At 43.5% G+C, this 20,519-nt stretch overlaps 1 protein-coding gene across 10 annotated transcripts in view; it reads right to left on the bottom strand.

Moving 5' to 3' along the window:
* TULP4 (TUB like protein 4) overlaps window positions 1-20,519 on the bottom strand; it is a 242,377-nt gene that overhangs the window by 81,961 nt on the left and 139,897 nt on the right. For all 10 annotated transcript variants that reach the window (XR_006217979.1, XM_042987425.1, XM_042987421.1 and 7 more), the window contains one exon: window positions 542-670. Coding sequence is in view for 9 of the 10 variants with exons in the window: in XM_042987425.1 (XP_042843359.1) it covers window positions 542-670 (129 nt within the window). In the remaining variant the exon portion in view is untranslated. The remainder of the gene's footprint in view (window positions 1-541; window positions 671-20,519) is intronic.

Here is a 20,519-nt window from a genome sequence, read left to right as displayed (position 1 = left end):
AAAATAGCACAGCTCAGCAGGGAGTCCCTGGAGCACCTGTTTTCCTCAGAGCAGAGACAAATTTGTATGAGAAAGGAAGAGCTGAGGGGTGACAACAGGTGGCCACGCTAATTGAAACCTGACAGAGAGAGTGTTAAAAACTCAGCTTGACAAGCAGGTTGTGAGAATGGCTCACAAGAGCTCCCTTGGAGAGAACTATGAAGATTACAACACACAGCAAGTACCTTTCAAAGGGAGCACAAAAGTGATATGCCGTAAGCACTTCAGAGGATCCAAATTTAACATGTAATCACAACAACGAATGGAAAAAAAATGATTTCGCAGATTTAATTAAAGCTTAAAACTTGGAGAGTTTTCACAACAGCAGAATAGTTGAATAAAGAAGTAAGATCTTTCTCTTTTCATCAAGTGATATACTCGGGGGGAACGAAAAGCAGGATTCTATCTCATTTATTTTTACTCTACCGGTTTCTGGAAAGAGTTTCCATCTCTGTGTTCTGTTTCCAGCAATGTCTCACTGGGAGCGGCTCTGCCCACTCACCTGAGCCCCTCGGTCGTTGACCAGTTCCACGGACCACCTCCCTTCGTACTGAATCCACACAAATATGCCTCCATCTGCGTCACACGTGGCCAGCTTCTGGTACGGCTCATTCCACCTCACCAGCACAACCTAGAAAACAGCCAAGAAGATATTTACCACAGGGATTAAAGCAGAGGGCCAGGAGTATGTCTCCAAAGAGACGAGATTTCAGAACTAAAGAGGAGGCACGGTCAAGGGGAATGAATGGCTGAGGGCGGGTGTGGGGATTAGGAGAGGGGACAGGGCATGGCCCACAGGTGGCAGAGACTCAGGAAACGGGACTCCCATGACGAGGCTTCCTGAAAAATAGCCCTGAGCAAACCATAAACCGTGACACAAAAATGCCCGCTGCTAGAAAAGCAGAGGATCCAGAGCCCATCTGGACTCAGTCCTGCCTCTCACAAGTACAAGAATAGTTCAGTATCTAAATAATTTAGAAAAAATCATTGAAACGTCTAAGCTACTTAGTACTTTATCAGAGAGGAAATATGAAATTATAAGCCTCAACATTTGTGAGTATGACAAATTAATTTTTTAATTTAAAAATTCTGAACCTGGACAAATCACCCGTCTTTCTGGACTATCACTCCCTCACCCAAAAGGTGGACCCTCTGGGAGGTGGTCTGTGGGATTAGGTAAATGCCCAAGGAGACTGAGGACAGGACTCAAAGAGTCCAATAAAACCTGTAAGGACACAGGCCTATGAAGCGGTCCTGGGTGCCCATGAGCCACAAAACCAATACCCTGCCTTCACTGTGGTAAACTCTGAGTGTCACCTGACTGGTCCATGCTGGTGATCGTGAGGAATTCATTCGATCGGTCAGACATGTGGTTGGTACTTATTAGGTTCAGGCTGTGTGACACTATATGATCAATGCCAAGATGGAGAAGACCGGACCCCATGCTCAGGAAGCTAAAACTCCATCTGGGGGTCAGCACATCCACGGATGCACAGACATACACGGATCTGTGACAGTCAAATGAGCACTGTCATTAACCACCCAACGCGCAGCTGCTGTTCATAAGAAAGATCTGAATCCCCTGTCTCCCCCCAGGACTTCACACCCAGTAAACGAATTCCCCAAATTCTAAAATAGCAAGCAAGGGGAGGGGTGCGCCTGGGTGGCTCAGTTAAGTGTCTGGCTCTTGATTTCAGGTCAGGTCATGATCTCATGGTTTGTGGGATCGAGCTGCGCTGTCAGCACACAGCCTGCTTGGGATTCTCTCTCTGCCCCTTCCCCACTCGTGCTCTCTCTCAAAATAAATAAATAAACATTGAGAAAACAGTAATAAAATAAAAAAATAGCAAGCAAGGCCAAGGACAGACTGTCAAGGACCTCTGCAATGTTCAGACCCCTTCTCACACCCACCTGTGTCCAAACCACAGGCTAACCCAAAAGTCCTGTCCCTTCTCAAACCTGTGCCAAGGGCATGCCTGATTTTAAGTCTTTAATTTGGTTTTCAGGTATCAGAGAGTTGGAGGGCCCCCCAGCCCTGGTCTGCCACAGTTGGTGGCATCAGCACTTGTTGTGAGATGCATAATAAAATCCAAGAAGAAATTACTGGCCACCTAAAATGTAAAGACACTGTAGCTCTCTTTTAAAACTGCAAAAAATTAAAGACAGCTGTGAGGCTGCACTCCTTGGAAGCCTGGCATTCACCCGGCAGATCTTACCTCGTTGATGGTTCCCACGCCAGAGTCTGCTTTCACGGATGCTGACGCCACCCACGCCCACGGCACACGGTCCTGCTTTCTCTTTGCTGGACCGGCTGCCCCACTCTGCTCACGCTCTGCAAGCGCAGCACGTGCACCATCCACCATAACTACTGGTCCACGTGCACGCCTCCCCACTGAGCTGTGCACCCGCGGAAGGGGGACAGGGGCAGGCTCACCTTTGAATACTGACACACTACAGTAATTCGGAGTGTATTGTGCCAAAGAGTACTATGTAATTAGAAGTTATGATCCATATCTTTGAACTATAAAAAGGTTATTGAAAACTATGTCCAGAAGGTTCTTTTCAATGCCCAAAGGCATTTTAACAACAGCCAACTCTGCCTGCCTGCTTACTATGAACTGCAGGTGCTGAGGATGGAGATTAAGACATCTTTGTGCTCGTGGAGTTCAGTTCACTAAACAGAACACAGCGCTGCTCTATGTGCACTTAGAGTTGTGAACATACACAGGAGGGGAACACACAGGTGGAGGGGGGAAACAAACCCAGATTCATTTTTTTAAGTCCAGTTTTAAAAACTCCCTATGTAAGAGTCTCTTACGGTTTGCCTCCCTCTCTGTTTTTACCTTATGTTTCCCTCCCTTCCCCTATGTTCATCTGTTAAGTTTCTCAAATCCCACGTATGAGTGAAGTCTTCAATACAGAGAACAAACAGAGGGTTCATGGGAGTGGAGGGGGTGTTAAATGGGTCACGGGCATTAAGGAGGGCACTCTTCAGGATGAGCACTGGGTGCTCATATATAAGAGATGAATCACTGGGTTCTACTCCTGAAGCCAAGACTATACTGTATGTTAACTAACTTGAGAATAAAAAAATAAAAAAAAAAAATCAAAGATTAAAAAAACCAGTACCATCAACAACCGAAGTCTTTCAATGTGTCATAAAATTTAGAATTTCTAGTCAATAAAGGCCAACTTCATAAACCTCTTTCAGATCCAGTGATTTGGCCCAAGCACTGCAATCCACTAATGTGCACGCAGCTACATTTTGGTCCCTTTATAAGACACACATTCATCATTCAAGTCCACAATCACTGATGTACTTCAGAATGGCCACCACGGGATGGAATATGACAACTAAATACATGATATTCACAACTGACCAGTTTTTAAATGATTTCCTTAAGTTAACACAGAGACCATTCATCTGCTATGATCTTCCCTGTAAATAACATTTGACAAGGTGTCGTATTTTAGAAAATAAAGCTTAATAACATTTTCTGTACTTCTGCCTTTCTTCCTTTAACATCCATTGCCAGGCATGGTTGCATATTAAGTTAACCTCAATAATAAAAACCCTCTTCTTCACGAAAAGAGCCCGCAGAGTCATAGCATGAAACAGACACAAAAGAGCAAAGGCAAAAAAGTTATTTTTCACTCTAAAGATTTCTTGGTCTTCTGACAACGCAGTAGTTGTTGAATAAACAAAAGGCTCACAGGCTTCATGTTTTTGTAATTCTTGATCAGCGCAGATGCAGCAGTAAACAGAAATGTAGTCCCATTCCCACACCTTTGCTGTGAGTTCTAACCGGTGTAACAGAATAGGCAGGTAGCTGCCCTAATTTAGAGAAAGAAATCTTTCCAATGATTCTTCATTTAAAAATAAAGTCAAACTGTTAATGTTGTTTCCGTGGATTAGAATTCTCATTTCCTCTCTCATCTACAATTCATAGCTGCCCGCCTTATCTCCCAGCAGCTTATTTCCTGTTCTCCAAATCCCTCCAATCCAGCTGGCAATGTCAGGACATCCCAGAGCGCCGAGAAACTACCAATGGGGAGCCCATCGCCCACATGCCCACATCATGTGGCAGGGTGCTCTGCCTCCTACCAGGCACTCTAAGGCAGAGCTCCCCTTCCTGTTCAAAGGAAACAGGGCTCCTGTTTAGTCTGAGCACAAAAGAACTTGGGCTATCAGGGTGCTGTGTTCCACTAAAAAGTCCGAAGATAAGCTAAGTATTGATGCAGGTCTTTAATTACTCAAAAAAATGCCAGCCTGTCACTCTCTCCAATGTTAGATGAACACTTTATCATTTTATAGTTATTGCTAATAGACATTTATTGAGGACTATTAAAAGTAGACAAATGTACATTTAAAATATGGGGCAGGTCTGCTGAAAGTCTATTTGGGATATAATCTAGTGCTCTAAATAAGTCATTTCATTTCCTACACCCTGTCTATTTTTAGGGAGAACAAACAAATGTCAGTTAACCCATCTCAAGGATGTTCATCTTTTCAGACAGAAACCCTTTAAATGGTGTTGGGAGGGGGCGCCTGGGTGGCTCAGTCGGTTGAGCGTCCGACTTCGGCTCAGGTCATGATCTCGCAGTCCGTGAGTTCGAGCCCCGCGTCGGGCTCTGTGCTGACAGCTCAGAGCCTGCAGCCTGTTTCGGATTCTGTGTCTCCCTCTTTCTCTGACCCTCCCCTGTTCATGCTCTCTCTCTCTGTCTCAAAAATAAATAAAATGTTAAAAAAAAATTTTTAATTAAAAAAAATAAAAAATAAATAAATGGTGTTGGGAGATACAAATTATATTTTATAGAAATATGTAGGAAACCACCTCAGTGAACGACCAGTATCACCAAAGTTCAGTAATATTTCTCTCAACCTAAAAAGAATGTAATTGGAATGAATGCTAAATACAAATAGCTCAATAAACCCCTATGATTATTACCATACAGGTTTTTAAAAAATTCTGTTAGTAAGTGAAAGAGCAATAAGTTTAATTGTGCCAATTTAAGTTTAGACACATTTAGTACAACAAAATGAGTTTAAGAAATGCTATGAATTTCAGTTACATTTCGTCACTCTAAGAAAGAGCCAAAAGCATCTTGAAATAGAAGCACAGCGGCTTTCCAGACTGACGCCCACCAGCACAGGGGTCCTTGAAGTGCTGTGGCAGGAGTGCAGGCTCAGGACCGGAGTCCTGGCCCTGCCACTCACCACGGCAACTTGCTGACCCACTGGACAGGGGCGGGGAAGGGGGGTCCTCTTGTGCGCTTGGGGTAACAGCAGCACATCCTTCTGAAGTGTGTGAGGAGTAGTGGAGAAAGGACCTTAGCACGGTGCCAGGCACACAGCCAACACTCAATCAGGGAGAGCTCCACGTTATTCAAGGATGAGCTAAAACTTCCAAAATACAGAGACTGGTTCAGCATAGTACCGACACGTAGTTTCCTCTTTGATAGAAAATAAACAGTCGGAAAGTCAGTCCCTCTTTCCAGGCCCACCTCCTGCCATTTGCACTCCCCACCCAATTCTGTACCTAAAAAATCAACAGCATCACACACTTCCTGGCACCTTTGGCCTAAAATACGCTTCAGCCCCTTGACACCGGTGGTAATTCCTTCCCTGACATTCCAACCACTCCCTCTTGCCGCTAATGCAGGACCTTCTACACTGTTCATGCCTGCCTACACTTGCTCCCTCAAACATCTCAGTTCCTCACCGGCTGAGCTCCTCATCAGGCCTGTGCCACGCACACAGTGGGCATTCCACAAATCTTTCTAAACTGAACTATTCCTGAATGATGATTAGCTGTATTTCTGTAGAATTTTAGAATATTCTCTCTCAACAATAAGATGTTAAGATCAGTTTCAAATGAGATTTTTTTTTCAGGTAACAGTTTTATTGTGACAAAATCCACATACCATACAATTCACCCATTTAAAATGTACAATTCAGTGGTTTTAGTGTAGCTACAGAGCTGTGCAACCATCACAATAAATTTTAGAACATCTTCATCAACCCCCAAAACTCCCCTCCAGTCCTAGGCAATCACTAATTTCCTTTTGCCTTTACTGATTTGCCTATTCTGGACATTTCATATAAATGGAATCATATAATACGTGGCCTTCTGTGTCTGACTTCTTTCACTCAGCATAATGTTTTCAAGATTTTTCCATGTTGTAAGTGTCTATCAATACTTAATTTCCTCTACACGTCCAAATAATATTCTACTGTGTGGATACATCACACTGTGTCCATCCATCCAGCTGATAAACATCTGGGTTGTTTCCACTGTTTGGCTATTATGAATAATATTTCTATGAACATTTCTGTACAAATCTTTGTATGAGCATGTTTTCCTTTTCTTGGGTATATGTCTGGGAGTGGAGTTGCTGGGTCAAATGATAATTCTATGTTTACCTTCTTGAGGAACTATTTTCCAAAATGGCCACACCAACTTACATTCCCAGCACCACTGGGTGGAGAAGTTTCCAGTTTCTCCACATTCTTTCCAATACCTGCTATTACATCTTTTTTAGTATGCCATTCTAATGGATGTGAAGTGATTGTGATTTGCATTTTTCTAATGGCTAAAGATGTTGAACATCTTTTCGAGTGCTTATTGGACTTTTATGTAAATTTCTATTCGAATCCTTTGCCCCTTTTTAATTGGGTTGTCTTTTTTCCTTATTGAGTTTGAGAAGTTTCTCTTGTTTAGTCCACTGACCATATTTGGAAAAAAACTTCAGCTTTTTTCCCACATAATCGTATTTATCTCACTTAAATGTTCACAAATCCAGTCCTCATTCATTCATTCAGCTCAAGTTGTTGATTAAGAATTCCAAGACGGAAATGGACTAGAGACAATAAAGGAATTCAGAGAACACAGGTCTGAGGTCAGAACCCTGGAATTCAGGGACCACAGTGCCTCTAAACGGTTCTGAACCAGAATGTGTCGGGGGATGACCTTCTTAGTCCCGGCTTCTCCAGGACACTTTGCAGGAAACTCAGAACTACACATTTCTTCTTGATGTTTTCCAAATCTTCTTGTTGGAAAATAATACATCTTCTAATTGGATAGAGTTTATATAATCAAGCAGGGCTAATGTTTGAAAAAAGGACTCTACCAAGTCTCCTGATGTAAATGCAAAATAACCATGCCCAGCCATCTCATCTGCTAAGTAGCAGCAAGTCTTCCACAAAAGCGATATATAAAATGCTCTGAACAGCCACGCTAAAAATACAGTTTGTAGGAAACCCGACACTTAGCACCTTCATCACCTGATCACTTCCAGACACTGATCGATACACACCTCAAAACCCAGTGGAAATAATACTCTCAATGACTCTAACTTCCATCCTGTTCCATCCCATCTCAGTTGCCACTTTCTGAGTAGAAATTTTACTGGAAACACTACTGACTGAGGTTTCAAAGCCCTTACCATGGTGAACTAGCATGTTTTTTCCAGCGTCATTTCCCACTTACTCTCACATAAGTATTCTTGGTATAGACAGTAGTTATTGGCTTTAGCCAATTTAGAGCTAACACAACCATTCAGTCTCATAGATGAGGAAAGGGAGGTTAATGCAGCGAAGTGGGTTGCCTGTGGTCACACAGCAGGTGCAAGGTGGGTCAGCATTCAGGCCAGAGCCCCAGTGTCCCTGCCTATTCCAGGCACTTGTCTCCATTACCAAGGTCAACCAGACTGGCCCATGAACATTGATCACTCAGCACCACCTGGGTATGATAACAGGGCCACACCTAGACAGAAGAGATGCCCTGCCCTCAAGGAACACCTGATGCAATGCTTGGACAAGGCACCTCACTTTTTCTTTCTTAATAAGCATGCATTCTTGGGGCACTTGGGTGGTTCAGTTGGTTAAACACACCACTCTTAATTTCAGCTCAAGCCATGATTTCGTGGTTCATGAGATTGAGTCCCACATTGGGCTCTGGGCTGACAGCGTGGAGCCTGCCTGGGATTCTCTCTCTTTCCCTCTCCATCTCTGCCCCTACCCCATGCACACACGTGCTCTCTGTCACTCAAAATAAATAAATTAATTAATTAAAAAAAAATAAGCATGCATTCTTGCCATCATTCCTCTGTGATGCAGAAATGTTATGAGAAATAACTTTTATCAACAAGTTCTAGTTCTGATACAAAAAAGAATCATACTAAAAAATAAACTAAAGCATTAGTGTTGATGGATTACAATTTTTGTTAGAATTTTTCTACATCTTCTGATTTTCCCACAATGAACATATTCCAGCTTCTCATATTCCCTTGATAGGAAATTTTAACAACTTCTTTTAGCAATAATAATAATAATAATAATAATCAATAGTTTGCATCCTTTTCACATACATTATCTTACTTTCTCTTTTAAGTATCTCAGAAGGAGGTATTACCATTACTATAAACTCCTCATTTTACAGATTAAAAAGGTAGAGCTGGGGGGCAAAAGAAAAGAAAAGAAAAAAGGAAAGCTAAAAGAAGGTACAAATCTCCCTAGACTTTTTTTTAAATTTAAAAAATAAAAAAGGTCTGGGCAATATTTATGACCTATGTACAAGTTTTTAAAAAATTCCCCTCAAAGTGTTCTCCCCATTCAGCTTAGAAAGATACCAGTAGGACTACTTGAGAGCCCCTGTGTATTCCTCCCACATCTCAGCCCTCCCTCTTCTAAGAAAAAAAACCCCCTTTCTTGGGTAGTTCATGTTTTCAATTAACATGCATTTTTATACCTATATATTATATGTATGTATCCTCACTTTATTATTTTGTTCCTTTTTACATTTTAAATATTACAGAAAAATGTTAACATACACCAAAGAAGGGTAACTGGGATAATAACCTTCCATGTATCCATATTCCAGCTTATAAACGAACATTTCTGCATGTTTTTAAGCTTTAAAAAAACCGTGTTCTTCAACTCTGTGTCACATAGTGAAGTTCACCCCTGCGGATAGCTCTAACTCATTCATTTTACCTGCTGCATGGTAGCCACTGTATTCATACACCACAATTTATTTACTGGTTCCCTTGCTGATAAACAGGGTGCCTTCCTGTTTCCTTCCTGCCTTTACTTAGAATGCTGCTTACGGGCATTCTGCTGCAAGCCTCCTGTGCACAAGGGCAGCTCGGGGTAACTGGATTACAGGCATGTGTGGGCTCTGCCTTTACAGACCTCACCAGGTTAGTTTCCAACAACAGCAGAACAGTTTACATCCTGTCAGCACTTTACCTTTGCCTTATATCCTAACCATACTCAATAGCGTCAAACTCCTAAATTTTTCCCAATCTAACAGGTGTAAAATTATTTATCTTGTTTCTGATTTTTATTTATCTCCACAGACTTTTATAGCTCTCTCCAGCTTGGAACTTTAGTTTTATGCTCCAATAAGATATACCAAGTTCTTTTCAATCTCTCTGCTCTCCTCCACTGTGCTTAGGGCAAATGAGGACTTGGGCCCATGGCCTGCCTCCACCAACTATACCTGCCTCCATGATTTCCTCCAAGAAGAAATGAAAATCTTATGGATCCAGGAGCCATTACTAGGCATCTGCAACACCACCAATGCAAGGCTTGTGAGGGCAGAGAGAGGGACGGCACAGGAGTGCCCTGGCCAAGCACACCCTGCAGTCCCAGAAGAACGAGGCAGATGGGGAAGGCGGTTGATCCTGGCTGGCCAAAAGATCTGACCAACTCAGGGTAAAATTCACATAATTCTGTTGCCTTCCTCTTCTTATCGTTTTGGCCACTTGCTGTGGCTTGAAAAGTGAATTCTGCAGGGCCTGCCCACCTGGAGAGCTCCCCCAGTGCGAGGCAACCCTGAGGCTACAGAGAGGCAGCCACAGCTTACGATGGATCTGAAAAGAGGCTGTAAAACGGGACAGCTGAACCCCATACAAAGAGCGGGCCTCTCCCATGTTAAGCCTTGAAGTTGCAGGACTTCCATCAATGCACGCTTCCGTGTCCCCTCCTCTGTGACAATGTCACAGCCTACATCTGGTAGGCAGACCCTTCTACTGGCCTCTTCCTCCAGCCCCTGTGCCCTCATCACTTCCTGAGCCTCTGCAGAGGAGGTGGCCTCCTCCGTTCGGACACAACCCAGACTCAGCATCCTTTACAGCAGGCAGGGGACTGGAAGAGCAGTCTCGCTGTGGGGAGAGCATACACACTGAGGGAGCCCCATGCTGTCTGGAAAGGGGAGGTGTTGTGGTGGGAAAAGGAGGAACAACAGCCAGCTAACACTTATTAGGGTGCTTCCCTCACTCCTCTAAAACCCTCCTTATTTGGTGTCTGCAGTTAGAGCCTGAGAAAGGGATTCTTGTGCACTTACTTAATGGCTTACTGTGGTTTCTCCTGAGCACTTGCAGAAAGGGGTGTTGGCTGGGGACCGGCCAACTACACCTGGTCCCAGGAGAGCTCTAGGGTGTGAACTGCACCACAGGTGGTCCCACTTTGAGGCAAGAGGCAGACTCTGTGCTCCCCTGGGTGTCAGTCCTTGGCTGTTGGCTGGTAATGGGGGGGGGGGGGGGGGGGGGGGGGGCAAGTGTCAGCTGTGAGCTGTGGCAGCCAGTACTCACAGTATCCACTACATGTAGTTTCCACTAGTCTTTCCAGTCTTCCCTCTGCTAGCTCTTGCTCCTCTGACCTCTGCCGGCGAGTGCCAGGGCTCAGCTGCGACCCTTCTCTCTACCCTGACTTCCTACTGAGCTAGTCTCATCTTTAGATCCAAACACTGAAGACCTCCAAATTCTTACCTTCAATACCTTACTCCACATCCTATCTGAGATCCCTACTTGCATGCCTAAAAGACAACACAAACTTAGCACATCCCTAATGGTTCTCTGGACTGGTTTTCCTGTACGGCTGCTTCTCCTCAGTGCTCTCCACTCATGTGAACGACCCCCATCTGCTGCATGAGTCCTAGAGAGCAAAGCAGACTCCCTTCCCTGCCCCTCAGGCTCCTCAGCTATTGCGGGGGAGGGGGCTGTCTGGGCAGAGACATGGTGCTGATCCCCAGGATAAGGCAAGTCTCACATACTGCTCACATCCCCTATGTGGTGGGGAAGTAATAAACTGATGAAAAACTCAGTGCCAAAGACATCACTCTTTGCTTGATCTTTATTACCACCCCAGTTCTGTTTTAGCAGTGGTACTAGGTCCTACGTGGTTTTTAGATGTGAGTTTAATGCTCATAAAAAAAATTCCCTTGTCTAAACTAGAAACTAGGGAAGAAACTCAAAGAAAGGAATTGTAAATGCGTCTGAAGACACTGATGCACTATATAAATATTAGCTCTTGGAGTTATGGCCAAAGTGTAAGCAACTTTTTAGATTTCTAAATAAACTTTAAATTTTAGAAGAGTTTTAGATTTACAGAGTAATCACAAAGATAGTACAGAGGTCCCACATGCTCCCCCACCCAGTCCCTGATTATTAATCTCTTACAGTAGTATATTTGTCACAATTAACTGACCAATATGGACCTATCACTACTGATTAAAGTCCATATTCTATTCAACTTTTCTTAGTTTTAATCTAGTGTCCTTTATCTATTCCAGGACCCCATCTAGAATATTGCATTTTCATTGCCATGTCTCTTTAGGCTCCTTTTGACTATGACAGTTTTTCTGACTTCCTTTGTTTTTGGTGACCTTGACAGTTTTAAGGAGGGCTCATGAAGTATTTTGTTGAATATCCCTCAGGTGAGATTTGTCTGATGTCTTCCCATGCTAGGCTGAAGTTAAGGGTTGCCCTTCCCATCACATCACATCACATCACATCATTGGTGCACACTCTCAATAGGATGTATCAATGCTGACATGAACTTTGCTCACCTGGTTGAGCACTTGGTTCACTGTCAAGTTACTCTTTCTTCCCCCTTTCCACACTGTACTCTTTGGAAGGAAGTGACTGACCATGGGCAGCCTACACTTAAGGAGTAGTGAATTATGCTCCACCTCTGAGAAAGGGGTATCTACATAAATTATTTATAACTCCTCTGCCTGGGAGATTTGCCTATTCTTCTCCATTTATTTAGTTATTTTATCAGTATAGACACATGGATATTTACTTTATAGTTTGGGTTATAATCTGATATTACTTCATCTGTTTTATTGCCCAAATTTTTCCAGCTTTGGCCACTAGGAGCTCTTTTGGGTGGTTCCTATATCCCCCTGTCATCATTGTGTGTGTTTATTTGTTGAGCACCACCTTACGTTCTGACACTGCAAGATGCCCCAGATCCATCACGTATATTTCCTGTTCTAGTCCTTGAATTACACATTTCTCCATGGAGTCCTGGTTCCTTTTATTAGAAAATGGCATGAGAGGGGTGCCTGGGGGGCTCTCACAGTTAAGCATCTGACTCTTGATATTGGCTCAGGTTATCATCTCGAGGTCGTGGGATTCAGCCCTGCATTGGGCTCCATGCTAAGCATGGAGCCTGCTTGGGATTCTCATATTCTCTCTCTCTCTCTCTCTCTCTCTCTCTCTCTCTCTCTCTCTCTCTCTCTCTCTCTCTCTCCTGCTTGGGCTCACATGCACGCTCTTTCTTTCAAAATAAATAAGCACTGGGGCGCCTGGGTGGCTCAGTGGTTGCGAGTCCGACTTCAGCTCAGGTCATGATCTCACAGCTAGTGAGCTAGAGCCTTGCATCAGGCTCTATTGACAGCTCAGAGCCTAGAGCCTGCTTTGGATTCTGTGTCTCCCTCTCTCTCTGACCCTCCCCCACTTGTGATCTCTCTCTCTCTCTCTCTCTCAAAAATAAACATCAAAATTTTTTAAAAAATAAACATTTAAAAAATATGGAACACAGAAAAACATATGAAATAATCTCCTGGGGGTATCATTAGTAAAAATCCACTTATCGTACAGAATTTCTCTTGTTCTGGGTTTTCCTAATGCAAGGAAAACAATAAAGGAATGAGAAACGTACAGATTAAAAGATTAAAAAAAAACCCATATAACCTAATGCAGTGCATGTAACAGACCTTGTTTGGGTTTGACTCTTAAAATTCAAAAATAAGAGCAACCCGATCTTTTCTAGAAGGTATAAGAGTTGAAAAGACCTTTCACCAAAGAAAATACACAAATGGAAAATGAGCATATGAAAAGATGCTCAATATCATTAGTCGCTAAGAAATGCTAACTAAAAGCACAGTGAGACAATGCTACACCTACTGAAATGACTAACATTAACATTTGGGAATACTTAGCACTTGTGTGTTCAAATCCCAGCTTTTCTTAATTGATCCTTGTACCCCTCTGATATAAACAAAGGAAATATAATACCTGCTCCCCTGGTATAAATTTCGTAAGTATTAAGTCAGGTCCAATAGTGTCTTTCAATAGAAAGGCTAATGGTCTTGAACTTCCTCCTACTGGTAATGGAAAGCCACTTAAAACTGTTATTCTTTTCATAATATGTATACTTTATATAGATATCAGATATCTGTGATACATATTATACACAAAGTACTAAGAGCATTCTTCTTGAGGCTTAAGGTTGTATTTTAGTTAGTATTCATTCAGTCGTACAATTATGTGCCAGGCAGTGCATTTCAAAAAAGGAATGGAGAATATACCAGAATCCTAAGATTTAGGGGCAAGGCTGGGGGGAGGGAGGGATTGTGGGATCTGAAAAAGCATATTAAGTATAATTGCTTTGATTTGCTTTTTAAAAAATTTGCTACTGAAATATAATACATATGCTTTAATAGATTTTTAGTCATTTCCTTTGAAATTTCAAATAATATTAAAGGAGGATGTGAGAGTTTTATCAAAAAAAAAAAGACATGAGTTTTAAGAAACGCTGGCTACCATACAGAACTAAATGTGACTTGTAAAACAGGACTCACACACTTACACAGAAAGCTTAAAACCAGTTTCACATGTACCAATGTCAATTAAAACACCATATTAGTATTTCCTTTTACTCATATTTATTACTTCCCGAATAACAACTGTGAAACAATCCCACTGCATACCTTGGAATGAATTTCTCAATAAGTAACACACTTTTCAAGTGGTGAGACAGATAAAGTGAAAAAAACTGAAAATGGAAGAATGTGTTAAATTCTAACAGGTGTAGGGTTGTCTCACTTTGATTTTAAATTAGTATTCTGAATAAAAAGCACTAATCCCATAAAAATTAGCAAGTCATTAAATTCTTTTTTTTTTTTTTTAGCAAGTCATTAAATTCTTAAGTCATCATTGTCTGTTAGCAAATGATATCCCCCACTCCTTGCATTTAGATGTGATTCTAATTTGTAACAAGGATCCCAACTCAAATCAAGATCTTCACACAGACCTGTACTAGACATATGCAGTGTTAACTTAAACCGACAAATCTGTGTATTTCCACGATAATTCATACATTTTATTTATTCTTAAATTTCTTAAAAACTCTTCCCAGTCTCTACAATAAATACAGAAATGCACACACTAAATTGTCAACCCACCATATTCATGGAGTTTCAAGACATGCCAGAAAGCATCTTCTGTTCTTATCATACCTTGTGTCATCTAAGCTCCAGCTAAATCATATTTATGATTCGAAATATTCCATTCTAAACCAAGGGAATGAACATCCTATACTTGGGAGAAAATGGATAGACCAGAAAAGGATGTGATCCACAAAAGGATCCCATGGAATGGTGCCTGGAGCAGGCATTATTATCTCCATTTTACCAGAAAAGGAAACTGAGGTTCAGAGATTAACTGGCCCAAAGTACCCAACCAGCAAGAGGCAGGGCAGGGGCCAGGAACCAGGGACTTCCACTCCTAGCCCGATGTTGTTTCCCTTCTCTAAAAACAAAGTAGGGCAGAATCATTTGACAATCCTGCTGTCTGGGAACACCTATTCATCCTGGGAAAATTACCGTATTTGTGAGGAATGCTCAAATTTTTCATATTAGAAAGCTGAAACTTCTGGTCTAGAACTTTTGATCATCCAAAATGAGCTATAAAAAATATTCTGAGAAAACCGAAAAAAAAAAAACCTTGGGGCAGAACTAGGAGACTCAAGCACAAATAAAAGCAACCTGATGTTTACTATGAAAGAGAACTTCCTAGCAAGGAGAGGGGTCTATTAGTGAAAGGGGCTGTCTCCAATAGGAACCTGGAACACTGGAAAGGGTGAAGCAGAGGCCTGACAGCCCCTGCCATGGGTGCCTGGAGGCAACTCACCTACCTGGGGGGTTTGCTGGATTAGAACCGGAGCACCTGTTTATCACTACCCAACTCCAAGGCTACAAATTGACATTAACTGTGCCCTTGACACCAGGGATGGTAGGGCCCCAAAAAAGCTGATCTTAAGCTCTCAAACATCTACCTCTGCTCAACCTCCACTATATTTGCTAAAGGGAAATTCAATTATTAAAGTAGTTAACTTGGCTACTTTGATTAAAATTTTAAATAATAATCTTGTCAACCAGGTGTGTACTTTAGTCATCATTTACATTTAATCTACTATATTAATTCTCAAGACGTTCAACTCTCAGAGCAGCTAAGACAGCAGGATTTTCAACCTCCTGCTCTTTAAAATCCCTCCCTCTTAGCCCAGCACATAGAGCATTTGGTCAGGAAATGGCAGTGTTCCAAACACACTGCTGCCACCTTTGATCCTTAGCCAAATGTGTTTGGCTAGCAGCTGAAGACAGAACCTTAGCTCATCCTCTTACGACCCAACTATCCACACAGCCCCAAGCACACCTCTCAGCTCTGAGTGGGCAGAGAAAAACCAGAACAGGGAATCTATTTTCAGCTGACAACAGAAAATCTGAGTGCCTGTCGGTGCTTTAGCACTCTGCTTCTTCATTTTGTTTGAAAATATCAAGATGGCCTGGATAATCTCTAAGGAATCTTCTAGATCTAATATTTTAAATACATTACATTCTATTTGGTAAAGTACTAAGCAAACATAACATACCCACGGTTCCTAAGTGCAATATCCCACAACTCTTAAATATTAGCCATCCAAGAAAAAAAATCTAGCATCGATCATGGCATATACCTCGTAGGAGGTGAGTGGGGGGATGATGTAGGAGGCAGTGCTCAGTGAATACTGGAGTAACATTTCAATTCAAAGTTGGTATGTTACTTGTTAAATAATTAGTTTAAGAGTTACATATATATTGAGTTTCTGTGCATCATACACATTGCCTGTGATGGTTAATTTTGTGTCAAATTGGGTACCTTTAGATTTTGGAAGCAACATATTCTTCATATGGGTGTGATACTCTGGACTATTTACCTAGTGACCCAAAAAACTGCTAGCTTTGAGTGGGGTCCAGAACGAGAGAAAGCTCCCCAGCAGGTCCAGGCTGCCGTGCGATCTGCTCTGCGGCTGGGGCCGTATGATCGAGCACGTTGCGCCTGGAATGTCAGAGCAGACAGGGATGCTGTTTGGAGCCTCTGGCAGTGCCCTGTAGGTGAGTAGCAAAGCAAGCCCTTGGGATCTGGGGGCAAAGCCTTGCCCTCCTCCACAGATAACCACTCCCCTTGTGCCACACAGTTCTTGCCTCGCTATCCGGCCTCAGGAGAGACTGAACGCTCACCCCGTGGGCCACCAAGTTACCAGGAGACCCGAGCTGCCCGCCACGAGCTGGGTGTCGGCTGACCCAGCAGGACACGGAGCTGGACACGCACAGCAGCACTCCATCATCCGACGGAAGGGGGGCATACACGATCGGGCCCGAGCAGGCCCCAGAGGCACAAGGAAGCTACAGGAGAAAGCGGCAGAAATGCCCACGTCCCCACTCCTGCCACATCATCTTCTCTCCCCCAGGCTGATCGATGGCCTCCTGGGGAGTTCTCCAAGATCAGCTGCCGGGGACGAGAAGGCTCAGGCCTGGGGGACAGAAGGTTCTGCCCGACGTACAGACACCGCCCAAACGCAGACAGCGGCAGCACTATGGACCCTCCCGGGGACATCCCTAAAGGACACGGTGAAGGGCGATCCTCCCAGTGGCGGAACTCTGAGCAGGACACCTGGCCGTTCGCTTTGCTTGGAAGGAGAAATGGCCCGATGTGCAATTAGGTATCAATTCTTGGGCTGGGGCCAACGGTTTGGCTGGATGGTCAGATTCGGAAAAACTGGTGACAAGAAATTTGGGGAAGAGGAATGCGGATGGTCCTCTCTTCCAAAAAGTGAAGATATTTGTGTCCTATAAATGCCCACCATAGGGTGACTTCAGCAGAAGAGGATTTTAATAATCAAGCGGATAGGACGATCCATTCTGTGGACACCAGTCAGCCTCCCTCTCCAGCCGCTCCGTCCTGTCCCAGTGGGCTCATGAACCCAGTGGTGGGAGGCTGCCCATGGTGGCAGGGATGGAGGTCATGCATGGGCTCAGCAACAGACTTCACTCACCGAGGCTGACCAGGCTACGGCTACTGCTGAGTGCCCTATCTGCCAGCAGCAAAGACTAACACTGAGCCCCAATATTGTGCCAGCTACCTGGTGGCAGGGAGATCTGCCAGCTACCTGGTGGCAGGTTGATTGCACTGGACTGTTGCCATCATGGAAGGGGAAGCATTTTGGTCTTACTGAATCAGACATTCTGGATGTGGATTTGCCTTCCCTGCACACAATGCTTGCACAAAAACTACCAACCATGGAATTACAGAATGCCTTATCCACCATCATGGTATTCTACACTGTACTACTTCTGATCAAGAAATTCACTTCACGGTAAAAAAAAAAAAAAAAAAAAAAAAAAAAAAAAAGTATGGCAGTGGGCCCATAATTATGGAGTTCACTGGTCATACCATGTTCCCCATTATCCTGAAGCAGCTAGTTTGATAAAATAGTAAAATGGCCTTTTGAAGACTCAGCTACCGTGCCAGCTAGGTGGCAGTACCATCCAGGGCTGGGACAAGGTCCTCTAAGAGGTGGGGTCTGCTCTGAATCAGTTGTCCAACATGTGGTGCTGTTTGTTTCCCCTAGTCAGGATTCACAGAGCCAGGAATCGAGGAAAACAAATGATAGTGGCACCACACACTTTACCCCTAGTTACCCACTACCAAAACATGGCTTCCTGTCTCCATGACCTCCCCTTCTGCTGGTTCCAAAGGCAGGAATGCTTCCCCCAGGAAGCACAACAACGATCCCATTAAACTGGAAGTTAAGACGGCCATCCAGCCAGTTTGGGCTCCTCATGCCTAGGAATCAACAGGGACAGAAGGGACTTCAGGAGCCAGCTGGGTGACTGATGCAGACCACCCGGGGAAAGCCGGCTGCTGCCCTACAGTGCGGGTGGGGAGGGTGCGTCCTGGTGGCTCTGACCCTGGAGAACCATGACTACTGCACCTCCTACTGTTAGAATGATAAACACACTTTGTTCTAAATTCCTGACGCTCCCCATCTGGCTCAATATTTACACTTTAAGTTAAAATATCTTAAAATTCCTGTCAAGTATTTATGTATTATTTTCCCCTTTTAATCTTTCTTTTTCTAATTATGAAAGTAGTAAATACACACTAAACAAAACTCATGTTACAGAAATAAATAGAAAATAGAAAATTCAGGGTGCCTGGGTGGCTCAGTTGGTTGAGAGTCCGACTTTGGCTCAGGTCATGATCTCACAGTTGGTGGGTTTGAGCCCCGCCTCGGGCTCTGGGCTGACAGCTTGGAGACTGGAGCCTGAAGTCTGCTTCAGATTCTGTGTCTCCCTCTCTCTCTGCCCTTCCCCGATTCATGCTCTGTCTCTCTCTCTCTCTCTCTCTCTTTCTCTCAAAAATAAATAAACATTAAAAATTTAAAGAAAAAAGAAAGAAAGAAAATAGAAAATTCCTTGAAATTTGGTACTTCCCAAACAACTATCTGAACTATTTGGTCACATTTCTGCAGATGTATGTTTTCTCTTCCCTGTTGAATGGACACACATGACACCTTAATCTAGATAAATGTATATTCATCCTCCTCAAACTGCTAAGTTCCTCACATCCCTCCCAATGACTGCATTCCCTGTCAACATCTTTGCACACGCTAATATGTTTTCAAGTGACTTCACATTTCTGTGTTTTTTAAGCTCACCCACAAACCCCCCAACCTGTCCCACAACACAGGATCCTGCTGCTGGGGAGAAGTAGCTCCTTAATAAAGTTCTTATTAACCAACTAGGGCATCCTGAAGTAAACTGACAGGAGCCCTCCCTCAATGATACCACTGAGTGATTTTCAATGGAGTCTTTAGATAGTTTTCCTAAAGGGCGGTCTCACCCGAGAGCTCCCCAGGGCTCCTAGAACTAGGGATGAGGGACCAGAAGGGAGAGCTTTCCACCTTTCTCACCCAGAAACAGCATGAAGGCATGAGCCAGCTGTTACTGACTGCCGTCTGGTGGCACAGAGGTGACAGCACAGAGGACCAACGTCCACGCGCAAGCTAGAGCTGAGTTGATCTCCCACAGGAAGTTTTTCTTGCCCGGGTGCCCCACGCTCCACTTCTCAGTTACCCTCCAACCCAGCAGCTGAGTTCCTGTGGGGCCCCACACTGTGTTGCAGACTTGAGTACTGCCAGGGTCTGGCGTGGTCCCTATCCCACGGGCAATGCTCTGTAGTTTATTTATTTAACGTTTTATTTATTTTTGAGACAGGGAGAGACAGAGCATGAACAGGGGAGGGTCAGAGAGAGGGAGACACAGAATCTGAAACAAGCTCCAGGCTCTGAGCTGTCAGCACAGAGCCCAATGCGGGGCTCAAATTCAAGGACCGGGAGATCATGACCTGAGCCGAAGTCGGCCGCCCAACCGACTGAGCCACCCAGGCGCCCCCAATGCTCTGTAGTTTAAATGGAACTGAAGAGAGCGCATGACAGAATCACAAGTTGCTTTTTTCTTTTATTCACTGGGCAGACAGTGTTGACCATGGTTACTGTCACAAAATTATTTGTAACACAAAAATTGAGGAAAGTAAAGAATGGATGTCTGTGAGAAAACAGGAACGAAGACCGGGTAGTTCTGTACAGGACATCATGGTCATCAAAATTAACTGAAATTTCTTTCACTTCCCAGTTAAAGGGGTAGGGGTGAAGGAAGATGTTGGCATTTTAAATATTACTGTTGGATTCTCCTTGGTACCTTAAAAACACTACACATTTAGCTGCATTTTAGTTTTTTAAAGGAATGGTTATTAGGAAGATAATGCCATCTGGAGGATATGAATCATCTACGGGAGGTCAACTCAGAACTAGGTTTTAGATGGTTTGTGCTTCTGAAGCTCAAAGTAGCTCAAAAGAATTTTATTTAACTTGTCCCCATAATATCCATGGGAACCTTCATAACTTTCTCATATTTTGCATATAAGACAACATACACAAAAGTTTTATCTAAGACCTTTCCATGATTTCTGTAGAGCTAGCACTACGATTCAGGCTCCTAAATATCAGCCCAGACTATCAGGCTGCTTTCGAGTGACTAATTTCAACCACACTGAGCTACAGATTGAGACTGAGGCACTTTTAC

This window comes from Panthera tigris, chromosome B2 (genome assembly GCF_018350195.1).
Source record: "Panthera tigris isolate Pti1 chromosome B2, P.tigris_Pti1_mat1.1, whole genome shotgun sequence".
Taxonomy (NCBI): Eukaryota; Metazoa; Chordata; class Mammalia; order Carnivora; family Felidae; genus Panthera; species Panthera tigris.
This window is presented reverse-complemented; position numbering and strand designations above follow the sequence as displayed.